Source organism: Ruditapes philippinarum, unplaced genomic scaffold, assembly GCF_026571515.1.
Source record: "Ruditapes philippinarum isolate M1 unplaced genomic scaffold, ASM2657151v2 ctg85_1_1_1_1, whole genome shotgun sequence".
In the NCBI taxonomy this organism is placed as follows: domain Eukaryota; kingdom Metazoa; phylum Mollusca; class Bivalvia; order Venerida; family Veneridae; genus Ruditapes; species Ruditapes philippinarum.
This window is the reverse complement of record NW_026856555.1, coordinates 366,123-391,984: the sequence shown is the minus strand read 5'-3', so window position 1 is coordinate 391,984 and position 25,862 is coordinate 366,123. Positions and strand designations below refer to the sequence as shown.

General features: G+C 33.0%; 2 protein-coding genes across 2 annotated transcripts; one reads left to right on the top strand and one right to left on the bottom strand.

The window, feature by feature from the left end:
* Positions 1 to 2,723: 2,723 nt before the first annotated feature.
* On the bottom strand, positions 2,724 to 20,512 carry LOC132746984 (U3 small nucleolar RNA-associated protein 6 homolog). Its single transcript, XM_060736282.1, has 13 exons — positions 20,308 to 20,512; positions 18,690 to 18,774; positions 18,427 to 18,468; positions 17,748 to 17,819; positions 17,210 to 17,230; positions 16,920 to 16,967; positions 14,718 to 14,781; positions 14,170 to 14,288; positions 13,228 to 13,260; positions 12,148 to 12,268; positions 8,731 to 8,815; positions 6,471 to 6,559; positions 2,724 to 2,818 (listed from the first exon to the last, which is right to left on the bottom strand). Exons 1-13 carry the CDS (start codon positions 20,397 to 20,399, stop codon positions 2,748 to 2,750), a joined length of 942 nt encoding a protein of 313 aa, XP_060592265.1. The 5' UTR covers positions 20,400 to 20,512; the 3' UTR covers positions 2,724 to 2,747.
* Positions 20,513 to 21,181: 669 nt separating this feature from the next.
* Positions 21,182 to 24,948, top strand: LOC132746970 (uncharacterized). Its single transcript, XM_060736262.1, has 3 exons — positions 21,182 to 21,471; positions 22,449 to 22,624; positions 23,725 to 24,948. The coding sequence occupies exons 1-3, from the start codon at positions 21,301 to 21,303 to the stop codon at positions 23,822 to 23,824; spliced, it is 447 nt and encodes a 148-aa protein (XP_060592245.1). The 5' UTR covers positions 21,182 to 21,300; the 3' UTR covers positions 23,825 to 24,948.
* The last annotated feature ends 914 nt before the right edge of the window (positions 24,949 to 25,862 follow it).

The following is a 25,862-nucleotide window of genomic DNA, read 5'->3' as shown; positions in this document are numbered from 1 at the left end:
ATTCACATTAATCATTGTAATATAACCATTTTACAAAAATTCATCAAAACTTTTAACATCTATGAAAATAAATACTTTAAAATAGTATATATACTTCCTAATTTAACCAGATTTTATTTATTTAACCAGATTCTATTTATAAGCAATAATAACCATTGGTTAACTGATAAATAACAGTCGCTGAGTTATTAAATTATTTTATAAACTTAATATCAAACTTTCATGTAAGTTACCCATTTCAAGAGAACAGAATGTTATTCAAAACTTTTCTTTTCTAATAATTCACATTGCAGAAAGGAAATTACATCTGCTAAAAGAATGGCCAGTTATTTCGGTATTTTTCAAAAGATGCATTTTTTCACTTAAACATCATTATTTTTACATTTTATCTATAACAATCACCAGGCTAATCATTTCTCAAAACAATAAGCTATTCAATCTATAACAAATCATTCAACCATCAGAAACTACTGATATTTTGTTACACACCATTTCCTGGGGATAGGTTAACAGTTAGCTTCTCCTTCTTTTATGCTGTGTCTACTGTGTCATATAAGACATCCTCCTTCACTTGTCTTGGGAAAAAATAGTCCCCAACAATTTCAATAAATTTTTGTGTTTTAAGTCACTATGGCACTGTAAAAGCACATTTTGTCACCTTAGTGCAATAATAGGTTAACTCCAATTGTAACTTAATGGAGATAACCCATTACAGCAATAAGATGACATATAATGGCTACATTTATTTCCATCTTTCCTGATGAAGTGAGATTTAGCTTGCCCCTCCACACATTATTTCAGGTAAAAGCTGGTGCCAAAGAAGACTCACTAACTTTCAGTAAAGTTAAGTTAAAATGTTAAAATTTCTTATACATACAACTATAGTCATACCTGTGCACTAAGGCCATTCATGAGATCGGAAAATGCATTAAGATGACAGAATGATGGTCTCTATAAAAAGGCTATTTTGAACTGCATCATAACATTTGGTATGTGCAATGATGGTCAGTAATTACAAATATTTGAGCCGCGTCATGACAAAACCAATGTTATGCGTTTGCGACCAGCATGGATCCAGACCAGCCTGCACATCCGCGCAGTCTGATCAGGGTCCATGCTGTTCGCTATCAGTTTCTCTACTTGTAATAGGGTTTGTAAGCGAACAGCATGGATCCTGATCAGACTGCGCAGATGCACAGGCTGGTCTGGATCCATGCTGGTCGCAAACCCATTATGTTGGTTTTGTCGTGACGCGGCTCATTTTTAAATAAGATTTTCATTCTGTAATGGTCTATTACACAGGTTTTTCTGTATCTCCATTTTTCTCTTTCTTTAATATCCACTAGTGATATTTAGACTACTCAGTTAGCGCTATAATAAAGGGAGATAAGCCAAACCAATCTTTATATCCCATTCTATACATAGTTATCTCTACATAAACTTTATCTCATTTCCCTCACAAAATTATTTGCAGCACCTTCTAAGATCCCATCTCTGTAAGACTTTTATGTTACAGATTACAATTGCTATGGTTATGTTAGCTTTCACAAAACCTAAACCATTCACAACTTGAAGTGTTTTCAGGTGAAATAACACTTCTAAAAACACATTACATTTGATAATAATCAACAAAAATTACCATTTCTACAATGAGATATGCTCAACAAAATTCACTAAGTGCAATCTTATAACTTCCAGCAGGTATACATATAAAACTCATTACAATAGACATTATCAAACGTTTCCTAAAACTATCTACAAGCTATTACATACAGTCAAACCTGTAAATATAGGCCATGTTAACTATTATATACAGTCAAACTTGTGAATACAGCCCAGGTTATCTATATTTTGCAGGCAAATTAATAGATTGGCCTATTCAACTATTCTTTACAGTCGAACTTGAGAATACAGGTCAGATAAACTAGCATATACAGTCAAACCGATAAATGGAAGTCCATTTAACTTTTTATATACAGTCAAATTTGTAAAAACAGGTCTGTATAAGTATTATATACAGTCAAACTTGTAAATGCAGGCCTGGTTAACTATTATATACAGGCAAATTTGTGAATACAGGCCACATTAACTATTATATACAGGCAAACTTGTGAATACAGGCCACATTATTTATTCACAAGCGAGATTAACTATTACATACAGTAAAACCTGTAAACAGAGACTCAATTAACTTTTATATATAGTTAAATCTATACATACTGTTTAAGTACAATATATAAGTCAACTTTGTAAATACAAACCCGTTAAACTATTATATACAGTCAAACTTGTGAATACATGCCCATTTAACTATTATGTACAGTCAAACCTGTAAATGCAGGCCCTTTAAACTATAATGTACTGCCAAACTAGTTAATACTGGCCTGATTATTATGTACAGTCAAACTTAAGAATACAGGCCCATTTAACTATCATATACAGTCAAACTTGTAAATACAGCCCAAATTAAATATTATGTACTGCCAAAATTGTGAGCACCTGCCCAATTAGCTATTATGTACTGTCAAACTTGTATATACACGACTGATGAAATATAATATACAAACTGGTGAATAAAGGTCATCTCTAAACAATGACAAACTTTACTTCAAGACATTCTAGTATTTTGAAAATGTTTAAATATATAATTTAGCTGACATCTTCATACTATATTACTGATGTTATACAACTGTTATTACTGACAAGGTTGACTGTATATGATTGTAAAAGCCTAATACATATCAGCACTAACCTGATGGTACAGTGTTCACTGCCTCTTCATACACCTTGTGAAACATCAGCTCTGAATCTTCCCCACCTGTATACATAAAACATTATGTGATATTATTTCATGTGATACTAATTAACTACAACACTAGTTAAATACAATACTAGTTAAATATTATACAAAATCCTTCAACTATAAATTTCTGGTGATGTGTTCCATCTTGGTCCCTCACTGATGGATCACATCGCCTCAAGGTAAGTTCAAGGGTATGAGAAGAAATCAAGGATATACTTTTCACACTAACTTCCAAGTACTGGAGTACTGGTACCACCTTTGATGTGATGTAATGCCAACTTCAATCAACCCCATGACCTCCCACATGTGATTACGAGGAAAACAGCCAGTATATCCTTTTAATAGGCCAGTATATCCTTTTAATAGGCCAGTATATCCTTTTAATACTAACTACCAAGTTCAGGGGTACTGTAACCATTTTTTTGACATCTTTGGTGTGATGTCATCTGAATATCAATCAACCCCATCACATCCCACATGTGATGTAGATGCTTACTATGCTACTTAGGCTATCAGTAATAAGTAGGAGCTACATTGTCCTTATAGTCATCATTTAAGTTACGCACTCACAAAGATTTTTTTTAAATATATGGTAACAATCACTAAAATACCCAACATCTGTATTATCAACATACCTCTATTATCAACGTGTTCTGAATATTTTTTTTAGTTTAATAATATTTTATTGTATAAATATACACACAATATACAATTTCATAATTTTACAGACATAATCAAGTGTACATACAAAAGGGTTGGGCCAAAAGTTCTAACAACATTATCGTGGGCCCTTCCCTGAATATTTTTTAATATGTGGTCATGCAGAAGTTGAACTTAAATATCTTTGACACAGTTCAACAACACATGCAATGTTCAGTTTAAAATTTCTCTGCTTCACATAAAATATCAATTATCAAAGATCATTACAGACATATAGGACAGTATGTTGATAACTCAGGGTTCCATGCTTAATTACCTACTTACCTTTTATGTTTACTGATCACTCATGAATTGGACAGATATTAGTTCAAAACTTTTTTGATGGCTTGAAATCTGCATGGGTAGAATTTTAGTACAAAAGAAATGATTTAAATGACTAAATGAGCCGCGTCACTACAAAACCAACATAATGGGTTTGCGACCAGCATGGATCCAGACCAGCCTGCGCGGATGCGCAGTCTGATCAGGATCCATGCTGTTCGTTATCAGTTTCTCTACTTGCTATACGGTTTGTAAGCGAACAGCATGGATCCTGATCAGACTGCGCGGATGCGCAGGCTGGTCTGGATCCATGCTGGTCGCAAACCCATTATGTTGGTTTTGTCTTGACGCGGCTCAAATACATGTTAACACTTTGAAATCCCCAAGCTGATGGTGGTGGTGTAACTGGTGTTGGTAGGTTTCACTCTAGATCACAACAGTAAGCCAGACTGAATTTACCATAGCACAGTTCAGATACCCCATTGTTCCTAGGCAGACTGTCAAGCAGTTTACCAGTACTAGTTGCCTTTACTTTTGCAAAGAACTGATAAGCAGGGGTGTCGACCAAGGTACAATGGCATTCTTGAAGCCAAAATTTAAGCAATTTCTGGCAGTTTTAAAATATTGCTCAATTACATGTTTTGTTGTCAAAAATTATATTCAACAACCTGTTTAAAGCTAAGATGGATAAAGTGAGCTAAAGTATATTCTAAAATCTCAATACTCTAAAAATATCTAAAAATGAACATTAAAATTCTAACTCCATTGTGAAAGCAATGCATAGGAATCAAACAACTAAACATTTTTCATTTTCATTCATTCTTTGAGTACTCCTTACTGCACTAAATTAAAATAACTTAAATGGACTATGGTCAATCTTTCAATCTAAACAAACCATTGGTCATTTTTAGGAAAAATTCAAAAAATATACTGACTAAATAGGGAAGAGAGCAGACCATGATCAGAGGGCACATGTGTACTAGCTTATCTTGGTCTGCACTGGAGGTATTTTTTTTCTGTTGGGTTTTACGTCACACCAATACAGTATAGATCACATGGCAACTTTCCAGTTTCACAGCTTGACTGGTGGTGGAAGACCTCAGGGGCCCTTCCTTGCCTTAAATCTGGCACAAACGGCCATCTAAGTAGAACCATAAGCTAGCTGGATAGCTTCCTCACATGAAAGAATCAAAAGTCCTTTTCGAGATCAGAACCCACAGCAGTGGGGAGCCATGGATGCCCCTAATAATATCAATTCAAACTCATTACAATCACCTGTAAATATAGCAAACTTCAGACCATATGATAGTAGTCATATTTTGTGAAAAATATGTTACTCACAAAAATCAATAACATATAATAAAACTAGAAATGTGTCATCATGCCACGGATGCCCCCGCATGCAGCCAAAATTTCAGATGTTATAATATTTAGTTCCAAATTTGTTTGCACAAATTATTTTTTTAATTTTAAGTTCAAAGCCCTTAAAACTGTTCAATGTTAACACAAACCATTTTCATACAATGTTCAAGGCACTGAAATTATTCAGTCTTAACCTTTTGAAAAAAGCATATTTCATATTTGTAGCCAAAATAATGGCTACATACATTTCCACAAAAGTATGAGTGCTGAAACTGAAAGTTCAAAATTTTTCCAACATTCAAGAAAGATAAGTTTGTCCAAAATCATTGAACCATGACCAAATTCAAACTTAAAACTGCTTATTCCTAAGATGTATCTATATTATTTTCAAAGTGAAAGGGACATAACTCTGCCTAAAATCATCGAACCATGACCAAATTTAAACTTGACCTGCGCCTTCCTTTGACATATTCATATGTCAAATTTGAGTTTAATATGTAACACTGTTGGGTAGATAATGAACAGAAACTGTAAATTTCATATTATTTTCAAAGTGAAAGGGGCATTACTCTGCCAAAAATTATTGAACCATGACCAAATTCAAACTTGGCCTGGGCATTCCAAAAACATATCCATATGTCAAATTTGAGTTGAATGTGTTGTACCGTTGGGGAGATAATAAACAGAAACTGAAAATTTCATATTATTTTCAAAGTGAAAGGGGCATAACTCTGCCAAAAATCATCAAACCATGACCAAATTCGAACTTGACCTGTATTTTTTCATGATATATCTATATGTCAAATTTGAGTTGAATGTGTTGTACCGTTGGGGAGATAATGAACGGAAACTGAAAATTTCATATTATTTCAAAGTGAAAGGGGCATAACTCTGCCAAAAATCATTGAACCATGACCAAATTCGAACTTGACCTTTATTTTTTCATGACATATCCATATGTCAAGTTTGAGTTGAATGTGTTGTACCGTTGGGGAGATAATGAACGGAAACTGAAAATTTCATTTTATTTTAAAGTAAAAGGGGCATAACTCTGCCAAAAATCATCGAACCATGACCAAATTCGAACTTGACCTGTATTTTCTCATGACATATCCATATGTCAAATTTGAGTTGAATGTGTGCAACCGTTACTAAGATAATGAACGGAAACTGATGATGACGGAATGACAGAATGACGGAATGACGGAAGGACAGAATGACGGAAGGACGGAATGATGGAAGGACGGAAGGCCGGAACAGGGTAACACTATATGCCCCGGCCATTACATGGCGGGGGCATAAACAGTATGTTAAATATACAGACCACTGGCATTTTCCTGATTTATTCTACCCAAGCATCTTCTAGCGAGAGCGTCCCAGGCTATAGGTTTGTCCGTGTAATGTTCTCGTAACCTGTAAAGTAAAATAATTAGGTATGATGATACTTTATATATGTACACCGTAAAGGCAGAATTTTAGAACTACTTTGTACCAGAAGGCTTACTAAGTATCTGTGAAAGAATTTTAAGTGTAAAGAATTTCTATTGAAAGTGAAGTTGTCATTGATGGAAACGATATAAATGTATCATCAATATTTTTCTGAAGATCAATAATCAATGTACAATTTGTAAAATTCTATAATTTTAACAAATTCATTAAATATCTAAAAATCATTAAAATTCACCAAAAAAATATATAAAAACATGTGTTCATGTCTAAAAACTATAACATTGTTACATTGTGAACATATTTCAAAGGAGTGATGGAAAAAAATGGTCAGAAAAAAAATCATGCAATGGGCATCTTTAAACAAGACACATCATAATGGTATGAACAGAACATGTATCTAACTGGTGTAAGTAAGTGTCTGAATAAGAAAGAGTAAAAGAATAGTATGTGTAAAGAATTTGTGTTGAAAGTTTCATGTGAAATGGCTGATAACACTGTAGCTCTGCTGTATTTTATATAACAACATGACAACCATTTTGCAAATATAAATTTCACTATATATTATATATATCCACATTGAAACATCACTTTTGACTAAATAATAGAACTAAACTTAACTTTGATTATCAGGTCCGGTGCCCTTCCATATACTATTTCAGGCACTAAAAGGTAAGTGAGTAGAACCACTGTTGAAAAGGAGACTTTACAGCAGTGGAAATAAAGGTTATTAAAAATGCATGTGATAGTATCTGTTGATGAACAAGAATTTGTAACAGAGTTACCAACGTCCCCCGCCCCGGGAGTTTTATATGAAGCATAAAATTGTGCTATTTCAAAAGATTGAGGTATGGATCTCAGGACATTCAGTCCAAAATTATGATCAATGCTAGATTTGCAAATGTAACAATAAATTTGTTAAAAAAATAAAATGAAACACGGAATTTAAAAATCTATCATGTTAAGCTTTGACCTCTAAGTGTGAACTTGACCTTGGAGGTAGGGGAGCAGGTGTTGTGCATGACATAACGTCTTATTATTGTGACTATTTGTGCCAAGTTATTTCAAAATCCCTTGAACTATGAAGAAGTTCTAGATCGACACAATATACACCCTATAACAGACTATGTAAATTTTTGACCTCTAAGTGTGACCTTGACCTTGGAGGGAGGGATGCAGGTGTTGCGCATGACACATCCTCTTATTATAGTGACTATTTGTGCAAAGTATTTTCACAATCCTTTGATCTATGAAAAAATTATAGACCTGACACAAAAATATACCCTGTAACAGACTATGTAAGTATTTGACCTCCAAGTGTGACCTTGACCTTGGAGGAAGGTGACCGGTTTTTGCGCATGACACATCATCTGATTATTGTTAACAATTATGGCAAGTATTTACAAAAGTCCTTCATAGATAAGAAAGTTATGGACTGACACGACATATACCCTCAAATAGACAATGTTGACCTTGAATGAACAAGTACGACCTTGACCCTGAAGGTACGGGTCTGGTTGTTGCGCATGACACATCGTCTTATTATAACAAACATTTGTGCCAAGTTATCTCAAATTCCTTTGATAAATGACAAAGTTATGGACCGGACACGAAATATACCCTGTAACAGACTATGTTAATATTTGACCTCCAAGTGTGACCTTGACCTTGAAGGTAGGTGACTGGTTTTTGCGCATGACACATCGTCTGATTATTGTGAACAATTATGGCAAGTATTTACAAAATCCCTTCATAGATAAGAAAGTTATGGACCGCGACACGACATATACCCTCAAATAGGCAATTTTGACCTTGAATGAGCAAGTGTGACCTTGACCCTGGAGGTAGGGGTCTGGTTGTTGCGCATGACACATCGTCTTATTATATTAAATAAACATTTGTGCCAAGTTATTTCAAATTCCTTTCATAAATGACAAAGTTATGGACCGGACACGAAAGTGTGACGGACGGACAGACGGACGGACAGACAGACAGACGGACGGAGCCTATTTCTATATCCCCCTTTTTTCTTCGAAAAGGCGGGGGACAAAAAAAAGCCTAGAATAGTGCTCTACTTGTTTTGCAAAGTACATATTTGACAACTAAAATGTGATCTAGAAAAAGGAATATAGTCTTACTGTTCTACAATTGATTCTTCTTGGTCCTTGGTGAAGTCAAACAGCTGACATATAGGTAAGAATGATAGAAGAAAATGTACATCATCTGAAATAGAAAATGTATTTATCACAGAAGTGTAATAATGCTATTTATCACACACCCGTGCCGATTTTGCGACTCCATAAATATGGTATTGCACGGCCGTGCATATATTTTGACGTAATAAAAACAATATTATACTAGTGTAATAACACTTTGATGTGAGTGACATCATTTAAGCTATATGTTAACATATAGAGTTAAAGCACGCTAATGTTCGCATTACACTTTAGGTGCGTCAATGAAAAAAGACTCTTTTAAATTGTAAAACACTCTAAATTTGAATATGTGAAAAATAAAATATTATATTCCTCTTGATTTAATACTGAATTTATTGAACTCGTTGAATTAAACAATATTATTCAACTTGTTCAATAACTTTAGTATTAAACCTACACTCATTCACTAAATTATCACATAAACCAATGAGTTACAGTGTGTAATAAAGCCATTTAACAAAAACAAGATAACACTTGTGTAATAACAATGCCATTTGCATGACACAAACATAGCGTAAAAACACTTCATGAATTTTTTTTTTGTAAACTATTCTTATTTTGAATATGTGACAAAAAGAATATGAGCCGTGTCATGACAAAACCAACGTAATGCGTTTGCGACCAGCATGGATCCAGACCAGCCTGCGCATCCGCGCAAACTGATCAGGATCCATGCTGTTGGCTTACAAACCCAATTACAAGTAAAGAAACTGATAGCGAACAGCATGGATCCTGATCAGACTGCGCCGATGCGCAGGCTGGTCTGGATCCATGCTGGTTGCAAACCCATTATGTTTGTTTTGTCATAGCGCCGCTCATATCATATTCATGTAGGTTACTACATAAATTGAAATTCTTGAATAAAACAGTATCATGCTTGCCAGAGGCTCGCATAATATAATTCTATTAAACTTGTTTAATATATTTAGTCTAAAACTTACATTCATTCAATATCGCCGTAAGTCAACAGCATATAAACATACTTTTGATTAGTTTTAAAATCACACAAAAACAATTTCTTAAATACATCAAGAGACCCCATATAGTATTTTTAGAAATAAAATTAAATCAGGTTCACATTTATTTCTTATGTGATTTCTTCTTTAATGTGGAATAAATGCATGTATTTATGTCTTCATTATCAACAAGATATGTTTGTAAAACATGTATGCCCCCTTTCAGCAGCCAATTAGTCATGTGATAAGGTTATTATGCATGACTTCTGACCCAGTGATCAAACAATTAACAAGTATCTACTGGTCATGACCTTAACGTTTGACCCCTTGACCCAAAACTCAATAGGGGTCATCTGCTGGTCACGACCAATCATCATACAAAGTTTGAAGTTCCTAGGCCTAAGTGTTTTTAGTTAATTGATCAGAAACCGTTTTTACCTACAAGGTCAATGTGACCTTGACCTTTGACCCCTTGACCCCAAAATCAATAGGTCATCTGCTGGTCATGACCAATCACCATATCAAGTTTGAAGTCCCTAGGCCTAAGGGTTCTTTCGTTATTGATCGGAAACCGTTTTAACATACAAGGTCAATGTGACCTTGACCTTTGACCCCAAAAGCAATAGGGGTCATCTGCTGCTCATGACCAATCACCATGCCAAGTTTGAAGTTCCTTAGTTATTGATCAGAAACCGTTTTTACTTACAATGTCAATGTGACCTTGACCTTTGACCCCTTGATCCCAAAATCAATACGGGTAATCTGCTGGTCATGACAAATCACCATACCAAGTTTGAAGTTCCCAGGCCTAAGCGTTCTTAAGTTATTGATCAGAATCCGTTTTTACTTACAAGGTCAATGTGACCTTGACATTTGACCCCTTGACCCAAAACTCAATAGGGGTCATCTGCTGGTCACGACCAATCATCATACAAAGTTTGAAGTTCCTAGGCCTAAGGGTTCTTTAGTTATTGATCGGAAACCGTTTTTACCTAAGAGGTCAATGTGACCTTGACCTTTGACCCCATGACCCCAAAATCAATAGGGGTCATCTACTGATCATGACCAATCACCATATCAAGTTTGAAGTCCCTAGGCCTAAGGGTTCTTTCGTTATTGATCGGAAACCGTTTTTACCTACAAGGTCAATGTGACCTTGACCTTTGACCCCTTAACCCCAAAATCAATAGGGGTCATCTGCTGGTCATAACCAATCACCATACCAAGTTTGAAGTTCCTAGGCCTAAGGGTTCTTTTGTTATTGATCAGAAACCGTTTTTACCCAAGAGGTCAATGTGACCTTGACCTTTGACCCCTTGATCCCAAATTCAATAGGGTTATCTACTGATCATGACCAATCACCATACCAAGTTTGAAGTTCCTAGGCCTTAAAGGTCTTTAGTTATTGATCGGAAACCGTTTTTGCTTACAAGGTCAATGTGACCTTGACCTTTGACCCCTTGACCCCAAAATCAATAGGGGTCATCTACTGATCATGACCAATCACCATACCAAGTTTGAAGTTCCTAGGCCTTAAATTTTTTTAGTTATTGATCGAAAACCGTTTTTGCTTACAAGGTCAATGTGACCTTGACCTTTGACCCCTTGACCCCAAAATCAATAGGGGTCATCTACTGATCATGACCAAGCACCATACCAAGTTTGAAGTTCCTAGGCCTTAAGGTTCTTTAGTTATTGATCGAAAACAGTTTTTGCTTACAAGGTCAATGTGACCTTGACCTTTGACCCCTTGACCCCAAAATCAATAGGGGTCATCTACTGGTCATGACCTATCACCATACCAAGTTTGAAGTTCCTAGGCCTAAGGGTTCTTTAGTTATTGATCGGAAACCATTTGGTCTACGGACCGACGGACCGACAAGTGCAAAGCAATACACCCCCTTTTCTTCGAAATGGGGGCATAATAAACATTTATTTTCACACACCTTTTGTTGTACATTCATTTTTCTCAACTGATTACTGGAAACAAGTGTGTTGTAAACATATTTTTGCTATAATTGACGTTTGGTCAACGTTAAGTAATTGTCGTCTATTATTATTATTATCAGATTTTAATTATTTGAACCCATCCATTATTCAAAGCAAATTTTCAGTCAGTGGCAAATCGAATAATCAAGGTTGGACTTAATTTTATTATGTGACTTCTTCAACAAGCAGGATGCTGTTTTCTATCTTCAAAGATGTTTGACAAAAATATAACTCTAATAATATTATTACAAAGGATAAAGTTTTAAGCTTTAGATGACATATCCATAAATATATAAATACGATTAAATTAACTTAACACCAAAGTGTGAATGACACAAAGCATTATGAAAAATCTGAAGTAGACCCAGCTCAAATGACCATACAAAATATTAACCTGGAATAGTTTGCATAGCATTAGTGTAGACTACTGTAGCTGCCAGACCCTGTAATGTAGCATCGGATACTTCATCTTCCTCCTCAAGTGTGTCACCTAGCAACTCACGTCTTTTTCTCATCTATGAATAAAATTACAGAATATAGTATCAATTCAATCACAAATCATCTGAAAGCTGTTTTACTGAACTTATATACAGCATATAAAACATGGTACTTTTAAGGGTAAAACACTAAACAAATCTATTTTGTTACAGATAATTATCAATTTCTTGGCTGAATATGCAAGAAACTTACAATTCATAAATCTAATAAGTGGCTCCTGATTTTTCCAAAGTTATACTCATTATCTCTTTAAAAGAAGAATATAGGTTCTAGGTTCTTTGATAAATGATTTGAAATGATGACTGTATGTTTTTGGGTTCAGCCTCCCCCATCTGAATAAACCATACTGGCAAGCATATATTTTTATTTATTTTTTTTTTATTTTTATTATTTTTTTTTTTTTTTTTTTTTTTTTTTGGGGGGGGGGGGGGGGCGTCATGTTGCACCAACACAGTAATAAGCCATATGGCGACTTTTCACCTTTACCATTGGAATAAGATCTCAGTAGCCTTACATGCATTATTTCAATTATTGCAGGCACAGACAGGCACCAGAGTAGAACCACCAATGTTCTGTAAGCTAGCTGGATAGCTTCCTCACATGAAAGAATCCAATGTCCCTCTCAGGATTCAAACCCACAGCAATCAGGGGCAAGTGGTTTGCAGTCAATGACCTTAATCAATCAGCCATGGACACCCATATTGGCAAGCATGAATATAGATCATGACAAAAATATAAGCAATCAAAATAACTGCCCAAAACAAATATATCAATGGTACACTCCTTTACAGGTTCCCATATGTCCTCATTATTAGTGGTTTAACTCTCAGCCTACACAAGTGATATACAAATTTTCAGCATTTAATATATTGATAAGTGATGGAGACATTGGAATATTTCGTATTTTTAGACCAATTAATGATAGAAAGCATTTAAGACCCTTTCAACAATCACATCAATTTTAAACATTTCTTACCTTCTCTGCAAACATCAGCTCAAATCTGTAATACTGAAATATAAAACAGTACTTGTATCACACAAATCTAAGAAATCTAGCGAGAAAGAATATTGTATCTAAATAACCTGTGCCATTTGTTTCTACATAACATGTGCCATTTGTTTCTAAATAACTTATACATTTTGTTTCTACATAACATGTGCCATTTGTTTCTACAAAACTTGTGTCATTTGTTTCTAAATTACCTTTGTCATTTGTTTCTTCAAAAATTTGTACCATTTGTTTCTACAAAATGTGTGCCTTTTGTTTCTACATAACTTGTGCCATTTGTTTCTACATAACTTGTGCCATTTGTTTCTACATAACTTGTGCCATTTGTTTCTACATAACTTGTGCCATTTGTTTCTACATAACTTGTGCCATTTGTTTCTACATAACTTGTGCCATTTGTTTCTACATAACATGTGTCATTTGTTTCTACATAACTTGTGCCATTTGTTTCTACATAACTTGTGCCATTTGTTTCTACATAACGTGTGCCATTTGTTTCTAAATAACTTATACATTTTGTTTCTACATAACATGTGCCTTTTGTTTCTACATAACTTGTGCCATTTGTTTCTACATAACATGTGCCATTTGTTTCTACATAACATGTGCCATTTGTTTCTAAATAACTTATATATACATTTTGTTTCTACATAACATGTGCCATTTGTTTCTACAAAACTTGTGTCATTTGTTTCTAAATTACCTTTGTCATTTGTTTCTTCAAAAAATTTGTACCATTTGTTTCTACAAAATGTGTGCCTTTTGTTTCTACATAACTTGTGCCTTTTGTTTCTACATAACTTGTGCCATTTGTTTCTACATAACTTGTGCCATTTGTTTCTACATAACTTGTGCCATTTGTTCCAGAAGGCACCATAACTTTTGAAGTTAAAAAACAACAATACATACCTCCAGCCAGAGTTTTTTAGACTCTTCATTAAATCTTAGAGCTCTCTGTAACATACTTCTAGCAGTGTCGGCATTGTTGTTTTCTTCAAACTCCCATTTAGCAGCAGCAATCCACAATTCTGTATTTCAAATTAAGAAAAAGATTTTAGACCATGTGCCTTAGTATAAGTGTAACAAAATTTATCAAAACAAGACAAAAATTTGAGGTACACAACATTACTGTGTACTGTCTTAATCACACTATTGTACAATGTCATCAGCATTCAAATAGTAAAATTGATTATCATGTCTACTGCTCAATTTTGTTATTTTTTATTCTTTTTGTCATCACTGCTATGAAATGTGTCCATTATGTAACAACAGCTTAGCATTAGACATGGCCACCTTTCTTTTGTATATGTTTTGGGTGAATTTTCATAACTTAGAACCATTTAAATAATTTATCAAAATTATTGATTTTTTTCAAATGTGTATCAATTACTGATTACCGATACATCAATATTGTCTCTATTGATGACTGCTCTAGATATAGAATTTATTAAACTAACCAGGTTTTTTGTTATGAACCTGCAACATCTTACTGTATTGCCTGCTGATTACTGATGTCTCTTTCTGAAATAGAACAATATAAACTGCATGAATATAAAAGATAAACTTGATCATCATATATTCTGGGTTATAAAGAAACTGTAATAAAAAATAACATTTTTAAGGAAAATTCTTAAGTTCAAGGGTAGATAATCCTGGCAATATTGCTTTTGAGTTAAGAATCTTGTCATATAAGATGTGGTTGACGATAAGGAATTTATATTTGAAATTTGAAGTTGATATCTTAAGAAATAAAGATGTTATAGTAAAACAAGCAATTATATTAGTATTGCAAGCAATCCATAAGTCCCCTACCGGTTAGAACCCCATCAACATTCTGAAGGGCCAATGGCCATTCACTAATGTTTCAATTTTTCTATATTTTAAGTAAATTTGTTGGAAAAGTTCTTTAAAAGTGATCACAGGAAACAGTTTTTATGAACAGACAGACAGACGGACTGAAGGACATTCTAAAGTTAATATTTGAAACATCCCTGTTACCAAAATATAACATTTTTAAAAGCAAAATGCTTAAAGAGGAGATAACTCTTGAATTAAAGATGCAATTTCATAAAAAAATTTCAGCTCTTTTTGACTTATCACAAACAATGTTATATTTGCCATGTTTTAAGCCTATTTGTTGCCAAGGCAACCAATATTTTTTCAAAATAGGGAGAACAGATAAGACATGCATAATCTCAAGACTGCCATCTACCCATATATCAAGTTTCATAAAAATATTTCCAGTACTTTTTGAGTTATCACTGGATTCAGTGTAAGTGTAAAATTTGCCATATTTTCAGTCTATGTGTTGCCATAGCAACCAGAATTTTCAGCATAGGAAGAAAAGAAAAAAACGTGCATAATCTCCAGACTGCCATCTACCCATATTACAAGTTTCATAAAAATATTTCTATTACTTTTTGCGAACACAGGATCCAGTTTATGTGTAAAATTTGGCATATTTTCAGTCTATTTGTTGCCATAGCAACCAGAATTTTCAACATAGGAAGAAAAGAAAAAGACGTGCATAATCTCCAGACTGCCATCTACCCATATTTCAAGTTTCATAAAAATATTTCCAGTACTTTTTGTGTTATCACTGGATCCAGTTTATGTGTAAAATTTGCCATATTTTAAGCCTATGTGTTGCCATAGCAACCAGAATTTTCAACATAGGAAGAAAAGAAAAAGACGTGCATAATCTACATACTGCCATCTATCCATATATCAAGTTTCATAAAAATATTTTCAGTACTTTTCAAGTTATCGCGGGATCCAGTTTTGTGGACGGACGGACTGACGGACGGACTGACAGACAGACAGACGGACGGACAGACGGACGGACGGACAGACAGACGGACGGAGGGTAAACCTAAAGTCCCCTCCGGTAAACCGGTAGGGGACTAATAAATATTTTACTGCACAAAAACTTTAATCTAAAATCTTGAAGCAGACATGGACGCCGATGCCAAGATGAGTAGGACAACACTCCATATACCTCGTAAAGTAGGGTTAAAAAGTTACTTATTGACCATATAGATGAACTATCTTTTTTTCTGTTGCTCTTTGGCAGTAGGTATTATTAAAGTGATTACGTATTTGTATGGAAGTCAAAATGCTACTTTGCCAACATTTTGGTACCTTTAAGAAACACAACTGCACATTCATAACTACTTTCTTTGGTTGTTAAACATCTAACATGTTCTAAATTTCTTATTAAAACATTATAAAACAAATGTTTGACTTTTTAAAGAATTTTAAAAAAAAATGATTTCTTAGGCATAATGTGTTTTTTAAAATAAATTTTTATTACTGTTTATTACCCTGTACAATATTACATAAAACTTGAATAATTACTGACATCTATTTGATCTGGGGTTTTTTAATACCATATTGATAGCTAGACAGTAATAGAATCAGACAAATATGCTATCCCCCAGAAAATAAACAAAAATCATGCTGAAATTGCCTTACACTGGCTTGTCTACCTTCAATGTACCGGTATGAACATTAACAATATTGGGGAAATCAGGATGTCTATATGAAGTTGGTTGACTGCTAACATATCTCAGATGGCAGAGATGTGCTGGCAAGCCTGACTCTGTACTGGTATACTAGTTAAAACATTATTCTAGTCAAAAATAAACAAATAAATTTACCCTATGTTTAGCAAAAGCAATATATGTCAACCATAACTTGATGTCCTCCTGAAAAATATAACAAAAACATAATTATTGGTCCTGACCTACATCAAATGGTGCACAAATCTCAGAAAAATATTTCCAGTAGGTCATGTAAAAATAAAACCCAGTGGAGTCCCTTTAATAATTATTCTAACACAATCTCTAATCACCCTTACACTTATATTTATTATTCACAACAAGATATATTAGGCTTTATGCAATACAAGTAAATAATGAGGTATGAGTAAGATACAGTGTATACTTACAGGGAATCTGGAAAGTGCCAACTGAAAGAAAGAAAATCAAGATTTTAGCAGAAAGCAATTCATTAAAACAGTAAATCACATATAACTGATGGTTCCTTAAAGCAAACAAAGATAATCAAAATGTTAAAACTCTCTTACATGGTAACACCAACCAAGGGTGGAATTGTTTGTTATTTTCTTCTCTCTTTTTTTTTTTGGGGGGGGGGGGGTATTTTTTGTATTTTTACTATTTTAGCAAGTAAACAGATGCATCTGAGTGTTTGAAATGAAAATTCAGAAATTAATTAAAACTTGTACTTTACAAAGAAAGATATAAGAACTATCAAAATTGTATGTGTCTCCTTTAAAATAATGTGCAAGTTGTCAGACATATAACTGTTGAAAATCAAATAAATTCCTGATGCCTATTCAAAATATGAGTAGGCCAAATACCAGAACATATTGAAATTAATGCCTGAAGAAATGTAAAATTGGTCAATTTCTAACCTTTGCTTATACGGAACCAATCAAATGAATGGTAACCTAATGCCTCACTTACCCTGAACAGTTTGTGAATTCTCTGTAAAATGGCCACATCTATTTCAAGCTTCTTAAATGTGTAGCCAGACCTCTACAATACCAATAGTTGAAACAAAAACAATCAAAAGAATGAAAATTAACATACTTTATCATAATCCTGTGCATATAATAGAGTTATCATAAAAGGATACTGATCTGGAACTTGTATTTGATCAGAGTAAATTTTACTAGGATAGGATCACACGAGGTGCTACAGGGCCAAGTGTAATCTGTTCTAGTAAAATCAATGAGAGTTAAATACAAGCCATAGATCAAATACCTAATTACATATACATAAATTATTTCTTTCAACTTATCTGATGTTATATCTCCATATCTGAAGATGTGCTAACCAGGAGAGAAACCTTGTGTTCAGAAATTAATATTTTTGTGTATATTCAATATCAGTATATTGAAAATGTCTCAAGAAAACAGTTCAAATATTTAAAATACACTAGAAAATATGTTTATGTTCAAGTGTTAATACGTAAAATCTATTAAGGTCAATGTTAATTTAAATTTCAAGTTTCCATATGAATGATGTTTTAGGAAGCTAAAAAGGTCAACTGGATATATCAAAATGGATAGCTAGAGCATAATCAAATAATTATTTATATAAATAAAACATAAGATAGTCTAATGCATTAATAATACTTTACCTCTCTTCTCTTTTTAATCAAAGCCAGTAGATTAGTTTCATACTGAAAATCAACATTAAAAGTGTAATATTTCTAACTAACAAAATCATTAAAATACACAAATATGTTAAATTTAAAGGATCCTTTGGTACTAACAAATATCAAATCTAATCATGGAATCAAAAATGGTTATTTAAAGCTAAAAATTATTCTAACATTACACAAAATTAAACAAGCATAGAAGTCACTATAAATTGAACTTTGTTTATAAAATCCATACTTACTTGTATGTACTGCAAGTAGTCTTCCTTCACTTTCTGTTTTCGCCTCAATTTATACTCATATATCTTTCTTTTACTTGTAATTTGTCTGCAAAAAAACAACAACTTCTAAAGAGTGGGGTTAATCAAATGTTTTGTTTTAAGCAGCTCACATTTATATATACCTTTAAATATCTGTATGGATATGGAGCTATGACATCATGACATCATACATATAAAACCTGTATCAGCGATTTATTATTATTGCAAGTAATAGTTCACATTTTCCTTCATGACATGATGTAAATACAATAAATATATTCATTCTAACAGCCTTCTTTTCTTCGATTTTCATCTTATTGTGTCAGACAAGCTAGCAGACTACATTTTTCTCCTAAACCTACTGCCTGATTCTACTCATTGACAACGGGGGAAGCGGTGGGGGGGGGCAAATTTATATACATTCAAGAAATTAAATATTGTATAAAACATTGGAAGAAGATATTGAAAAACACATAAGGAAACATATTGAGGAAAATAAATTATTATCTGGCAATCAGTATGTTTTTTGGACTACAAGGTCTTGTGCTTTACAAATTTTAAATGTTTTGAGACTCTATCAGATACTCAAGAGGAATGTGATCTAAGAGTTATTTTTGAAAAAGATCTAAAATTTAGTAAACATATTTCTACAAAGATTAACAAGGCAAACAGTATTCTAGGTCTTATTAACAGGTCCTTTGAGTTTTTAGATGAATACACCTTTGTTAAATTGTATACAGCTTTAATTCATCTGAATGTTAAATTTGCAAATGTTGTGTGGAATCCATATTTAATAAAAGGGGACATGAATCAGACATTAAAAACTGTTAAAGGCTTAGATGACTGTACTTTCGAAAACTTTTTAGTTTCTCGGCATCAAAATGGGACATAATTTGAAAATAGAAATGCCTCATAGTAGAACAACTCATTGCTTGCATCATTTTTCATGACGTGTAATTAAAACATTGAATAATTTGCCAAAAATATAGTACACTCAAAAAGTGTTCATGATTTTAAAATCAAGCTCATTTTAGCTAGATCAACACTGGACCGGAGACACTCCATATAAAGTTTAAAATGTTATTGTAACATTATGCTGTTAAAATTATACAGCATTGTTAACAGAGTCTACATCTACATTACACCGTTTCATAATCGTAATCGATTACACTAAGCAGGCGCGTTGTCTGGGAATAGCTGTTAAAAACAAATATGTTTAGTGCAAATTTATAGACACAAGCGGCGGCACGAAATACCCAAATATACCCAAATGCACCCAATAAACATATTTGTTTTTAACAGCTATTCCCAGACAACGCGCCTGCTTAGTGTAATCGATTACGATTTTGAAACAGTAAAAAGCAAGTTAAAAAGAACTACAAGACTGAGATAAAAGATGAAATATGTATAAGTGTATATGAATAAACATAAAAGTTATGAGACTAATATGAAGTAGTGGCGAAAGTTTGTCAAAAGAAGAGAGGCTTAAAAATGCGCTTAGCCCTTCAGAACCCAGAATCATCCTACAGGTATGATCCTACAGGTAAATATTATAGGCACTGAATGACTGATACTAGTGATCAGGTGATAGAACCTGTACCTTATTTCGTGTTTGTTGAATAATTTCACTCTTTCCATCTGCTCCAACTCTGGCAGCATGTCCTCAATTCTTTCGTTTACAACCTCTGCCATTTTTGTTTATTTTATCTTGTTCTTATATTGAAAAAGTAAAAATTAACTAAATTATTTTGATTTTAAAGTTTCACGTGAAAGTTGGTGTAAATCTCTATTTAGAAGAGTATTCAATCGTCAATAAAATACAGAGACCGGTACAATAGCTATATCCGGAATATTAGTCTGCTATTTCCCGTCATATTAAAGTCCGTGGTAAAAGAGATAAAAAATATCGAATTTTGGACTATTGTGAATTATACTGTACAGGGAAACGTTCTCGCAACTTATTTCTTATGAATCATATACCATTGAAGGACCTTATATATTGACATATTAATTACAAAATTATTAGTTTCAATAATTTTATATGCCTATATCATTTTTTTTTCTTCTTTAGAGAAGAAAAAGTTCAATATAATTACATGATAATTTCTGTAATAGGAGGTTTGTAGAAAAAATATTTATATAATTTGCAAGTCGTCGAAAAATGTATGATCATTATTATCATTTATAAACTAATTTGAAGAAAACGAAATAAAAATGACACTGAAATTCCCTATATAAACTGCGAACAACATTGGTTGATATAATGCAATGTAAATCAGAACAATTTTGTATAATGGATAAAAACTGAGAAATAAACAATTGGAATAAAATGTACTGTTTATATTTTATCTCTATGGTAATGCTGATGATGTCTTACATAGTGTTATCAACATTTATTATTTTATTTTCAGTTTTTCTGTTAAAGAATGTTTTATTCTTTGACTTTGTAGCTTTTTTTATATACCAAAATATAATTATATGACAAGTTAATTTAAACAGCGGCAAATATTTCTGTTCTGATCTTGAATGTTGATTGGGAGAAATAAAAAACATTTAAAAGTCGGATTACACCTTAGCTTGTGAACTTATTAAAATGCTTCGACAAATGAAACCTGTTTCTTCGTTAGAGGACGTTAAAAAGCATAAATGTGTGTCGTTTTCTATTGACTTTGACGTAGAGAAACCCAGTGTGAGCCATGTAAGTGTTCCTTCCAGACTGCTACAGAGACAAGAAGAGAGGAAAAATAGACAATCACAGAATTTGGTAAATATAAGAATTTTTTTTAACTTTTTGAAATGATATGAATATAAAGAAAAAAATGCACTGTTTGTGAGTACCACTTTCTTTCAATTGTCGAAGATTTGTGTAGCTGAAACGCAATCTGATTAAAAAAATCAGCTCCTAATTAACGCTACCCATTACATGAAATAAATAACTTAAGTAGATCTGAACTTTAGCCAGATTGTTGAAACGCATTGTGTAACAGTAGTTTGGGTATACTTAATATTTCTGTCAAAGTTTTAATGTATTTTTGTTTTCTTTCTAGCTTCACTTCATACAAGTAAAAGTGAACACTACATTATGACCTGAGTTAGAAGTATATATGTGTGTGTTATGAAAATAAGGTCTGATTGAAGATAAAAAATACCTTATCAATTAACTTTTGAATATGAATTTGAATATAAGCACATTAAAAATTGTATACCAATTGATAATGCATACCAAATTAATAATTACATTGCTTCACGTGGAACCTAAATTCTCATCGAACTGCAATCTTATTGCTATTTTCAACGACGCCTTTTTCAAGGATACAAAGTCACGTCTTTGTTTTCTCGAAGATAAGAGTCCATGTTTTCTCTAAAGGTGCATATCCTTGGTTTCTCTAAAGATACATGTCCTTGTTTTCTCTAGGGATACATGTCCTTGTTTTCTCTAGAGATACATGTTCTTGTTTTCTGTAAAGATACATGTCCTTGTTTTCCCTAGGGATACATGTACATGTCCTTGCTTTCTCTAAAGTTACATGTCCTTGTTTTCTCTAGGGATACATGTCCTTGTTTTCTCTAAAGATACATGTCCTTGTTTTCTCTAAAGATACATGTCCTTGTTTTCTCTAAAGATACATGTCCTTGTTTTCTCTAAAGATACATGTCCTCTTCTAAAGATCCATGTCATTGTTTTCTCTAAAGATAATTTTCTTCTTCTTCACTAAAAATAAATTTCCTTGTTTTTGTCAGATGTCCTATACAGATGAAGAATCAATGCTTATAGCGGAGATAATGAAAGAGGCATCTCTAAACGAAATCAAATACAAAGCTGGAAGAGTAGACCACAAGCTTTTCGATGCGTCAAGAAGGCGAATGTGCGTCAATTATTTAAAAGAACAGTCAAGCAAAGCCAAAGAAGCTGAAAAGTATGTATCTATATCCATTATTGTCAAATTTAAAGGCACATTAAGCATCGGTAATGACTACAATTTCTCTCCTCAAAATACGGCAGAAATGTGTTTCATAATAAAAAAATAATGGATTTAAATCATGTTAGTTCCATGTTAGATCATGTTGTTTTAAGAATCATCCCGTTTCCATTGTAGAATTAAAACAATTTACGAACTTATAACAGGCAAGCAGACGGTATTAACCATAAAAATGCATTGATATATAGATTTATGATAACTTATAAGTTCAAAGATGAATTCAGCATAAGCCGGTGCTGGAAGAAAATGGGCGGAACGTTAGTAGCATATGCATGGTAAGCATGAATTACTCGTGCACTGTCAACATCAAACAGCATAATTATGTACAATATTTTCAATTTTGGTGCGTTAAGCGACCAATTAAGTTCTCATTTGACAATGTTCTTGCGCAACTATTAAATCAATATAATTTCTGCAAACAATATTTTGTACACTTTTTCTGCACGTTATTTAACTTTAAGACAACCTTAGGTGAAATCAAATTAAGGAATGACTAATACAAAATCTGGAAACCATGGGCACCAGCTAATATGTTACATATGTATTTCAGTATTAACGTTGTCACGTATTATGATTATTCTAAATATCTTCCAGTTCGAGACGACATGTCAAGTTTTACATTTTGATATGCCCCATTATGCCCATTGAATTATAGATGTTTGAAAAACGTTGCAAAAAAGAAACGACCAATTATTGCTAGGAAAATAACGGTTAATTTTTACATTAATTGTAACCTCCGTGGTCATCTGAATGTCATAGTTTTGTACTATTTTATACCATTTCACACTTTTTTTTATTATTGTGTGCTGAATACCTGAAATGAGCTAAGCTTTTCCTGTAATAAAGCTTTACATGCAAAAGTGTACTGGAGGTAAGTGGTTCTACAAAGATGGGCAATCTGTCGCCGCTCATGATCTAAATTATTCACAGAGGTCATGCCCCGCTGCTAGTGAAAGTCACGTGTGTATTTATTCATTTGTTTGGTCAGTATTATTAATTAAAATTTGAATCTTTTGTCTTTTCATGTACACGTATAGAAAAACGCCAGATATAAGAGAGAGGCAACGGAGAGTTAAGGAAATGGCGACAGCATCTAGAGCAAAGGCTTCCTCTTCACCGCTGTCCGTCTGTCAGTGATAGTTAGCTTCATTAATTTTGCAGTGGATGAATATAAAAAAAAACTTGATATGTGCTGCAACTTTATATTTATAAACTCATATTCTGACAAATTGCTGTTATTAAAGGGGAGATTTATATTACAGAAATGTATATGATATGTTGCCCGTAATCATTTGACGGAAAGGGCTGAAAATATGCGAATGCCATTAATTGGCGAATTTGGCCACTTTCCATGTCGTCTTATGATGGTTTGTACTTACCAGGGGAAGTAAACGCTGGGAGAAATTTCTACACTTCTAAAGCAATTACTCCCCTCTTCGGAACTATTAACGGACAGTGACGGAGTTCATGGAGAATTGGTTTTACATTATATGTATTTTATAATCAGAAAACGAGAAAAATAAAATGATTTCGAGAGCAAGTCAATAGCCAAAACTTGAAATGTTTCTCTTAAGTACTTAGAAGATATTATATGCTCACATTCATATTTGAAAAATACATGTAAGTGTTTTTGCTCATAAATACCTTCCTACCTACCCGTCTTCTAAGCATAGTTTGTGAACTTTCTTGTTCAAATTACAAACATTCAGTAAGAATTTCCCAGAGTTCAATAAATTTCTGCAACAAAAGTATTTTACCCAATGATGAGCATAGAATGTGATAACGGCATTTTTATATGAAAAATTTCGTGAAAATAATACTGAAACTGATATACACATTGGAATTTAAATTTTCATTAAAACGAGAAGTTGGATGATTTTCCAGAAAATATGGTGTCTGTTTTTATGTGGAATAGATGTATCAGACTAGAACATTAATTGACGCGATAATAAAATTGATATTCACGTTTTTTTTTTAATCTGGTTTCGCGAAATCCGCCATTAGTTTTCAAAAAAAGTTTTCATGAAAAGCTGTCGTTAAACAAATGGATGCATGCGTATTCATGCTTCCGTTCTAATCTAATTTCAGAAAATAATTAGCTTTCTCATGGTCAAGTGAACATTGTTTTAATTCTATTCATTGTTTTTATTATTCATATGCCTGTTGATGTTGACTCATGTATTATTGTTTAACAATAAATCAGGTCATATATAATAAAATGTAAACAAAGTAGTATTTTGACTTCCATACAAAAATACTAAATCACTACTTAATTATTGCCAAAAGCAACGGTCTAAGCAAAAGATGGTTCAGGTTTAAATTTGTCAATGAATTGCATTTTGGAAAATATGCCAGGACACCAAAAATTAAAATATGTTGAGAAATAAAAATAAAGGCATTTTGGTGTATAAGCTCGTTGAAAGAAATATTTGTACAGATTTAAGTCTTTCACGAAACATACCATAACATCATTGCCGTTCATAGTATCAAGATATCAATTGCTATTAACATGTATTTGAGTTTTGTTATGTAAAACATAATTAAAACAGTAGTAAAAATCAACAATTTTTTAATTTGTTTGTTTGTTTAGAACATATAATTTACTATATTGTTCAAGGTACTGTGCACATAATCAGTACGTATTACATGTATATGTTATTTATTTCGTCTTATTAACTGCCATTATTTACAAAATTCAATGAAATCTATAGACATCTACACTTAACAAATCTTATAAGTGTGCATGTATAAATGGTTTCATAGGTGTATCAATATTTGCCCGATCATGCTGAAATTTTGAAAAAATACAGAAAAGAGACACAGTATCATTTTTATCCATTTTAATTCCATTCAGGATACAAATTTAAGATGTATTTCTAAAATATGTGAATGCATGTCAAAAGTCGATGTTGCAAAATGATGTCCTAATACCGTGTGTGCCCATCCTGACTGTGTATTACAGCCTGGCAGTGTCTTACAAAACGTTGTAGATAATTTTGGTGTCGGTGAGGAAGGTTACCAATGATGCCAGTTGCTCTGTACTTAATGATTAGCCTTTTGAAAATATTTCGGTGTACAACCATGCGAGGCGCAACCTTCAAATGATACATACATGTAATAAGTAAATAAAAAATATGCATTTATGTTTGTCTTAGGTAGAAACTGAATTTAAATG

Excerpts from the sequence above, each read along its gene's own strand:
- LOC132746984 (XM_060736282.1), bottom strand. The coding sequence starts at position 20,399 with ATGGCAGAGGTTGTAAACGAAAGAATTGAGGACATGCTGCCAGAGTTG. Across the intron at positions 18,469-18,689 it reads ACTACTTGCAGTACATACAA|TATGAAACTAATCTACTGGC; the intron begins GTAAGTATGGAT and ends GTTGATTTTCAG. Across the intron at positions 2,819-6,470 it reads AAATCAGGAAAATGCCAGTG|GTGGGGAAGATTCAGAGCTG; the intron begins GTCTGTATATTT and ends TTATGTATACAG.
- LOC132746970 (XM_060736262.1), top strand. The coding sequence starts at position 21,301 with ATGCTTCGACAAATGAAACCTGTTTCTTCGTTAGAGGACGTTAAAAAG. Across the intron at positions 21,472-22,448 it reads ATAGACAATCACAGAATTTG|ATGTCCTATACAGATGAAGA; the intron begins GTAAATATAAGA and ends TGTTTTTGTCAG. Across the intron at positions 22,625-23,724 it reads AAAGCCAAAGAAGCTGAAAA|AAAAACGCCAGATATAAGAG; the intron begins GTATGTATCTAT and ends GTACACGTATAG.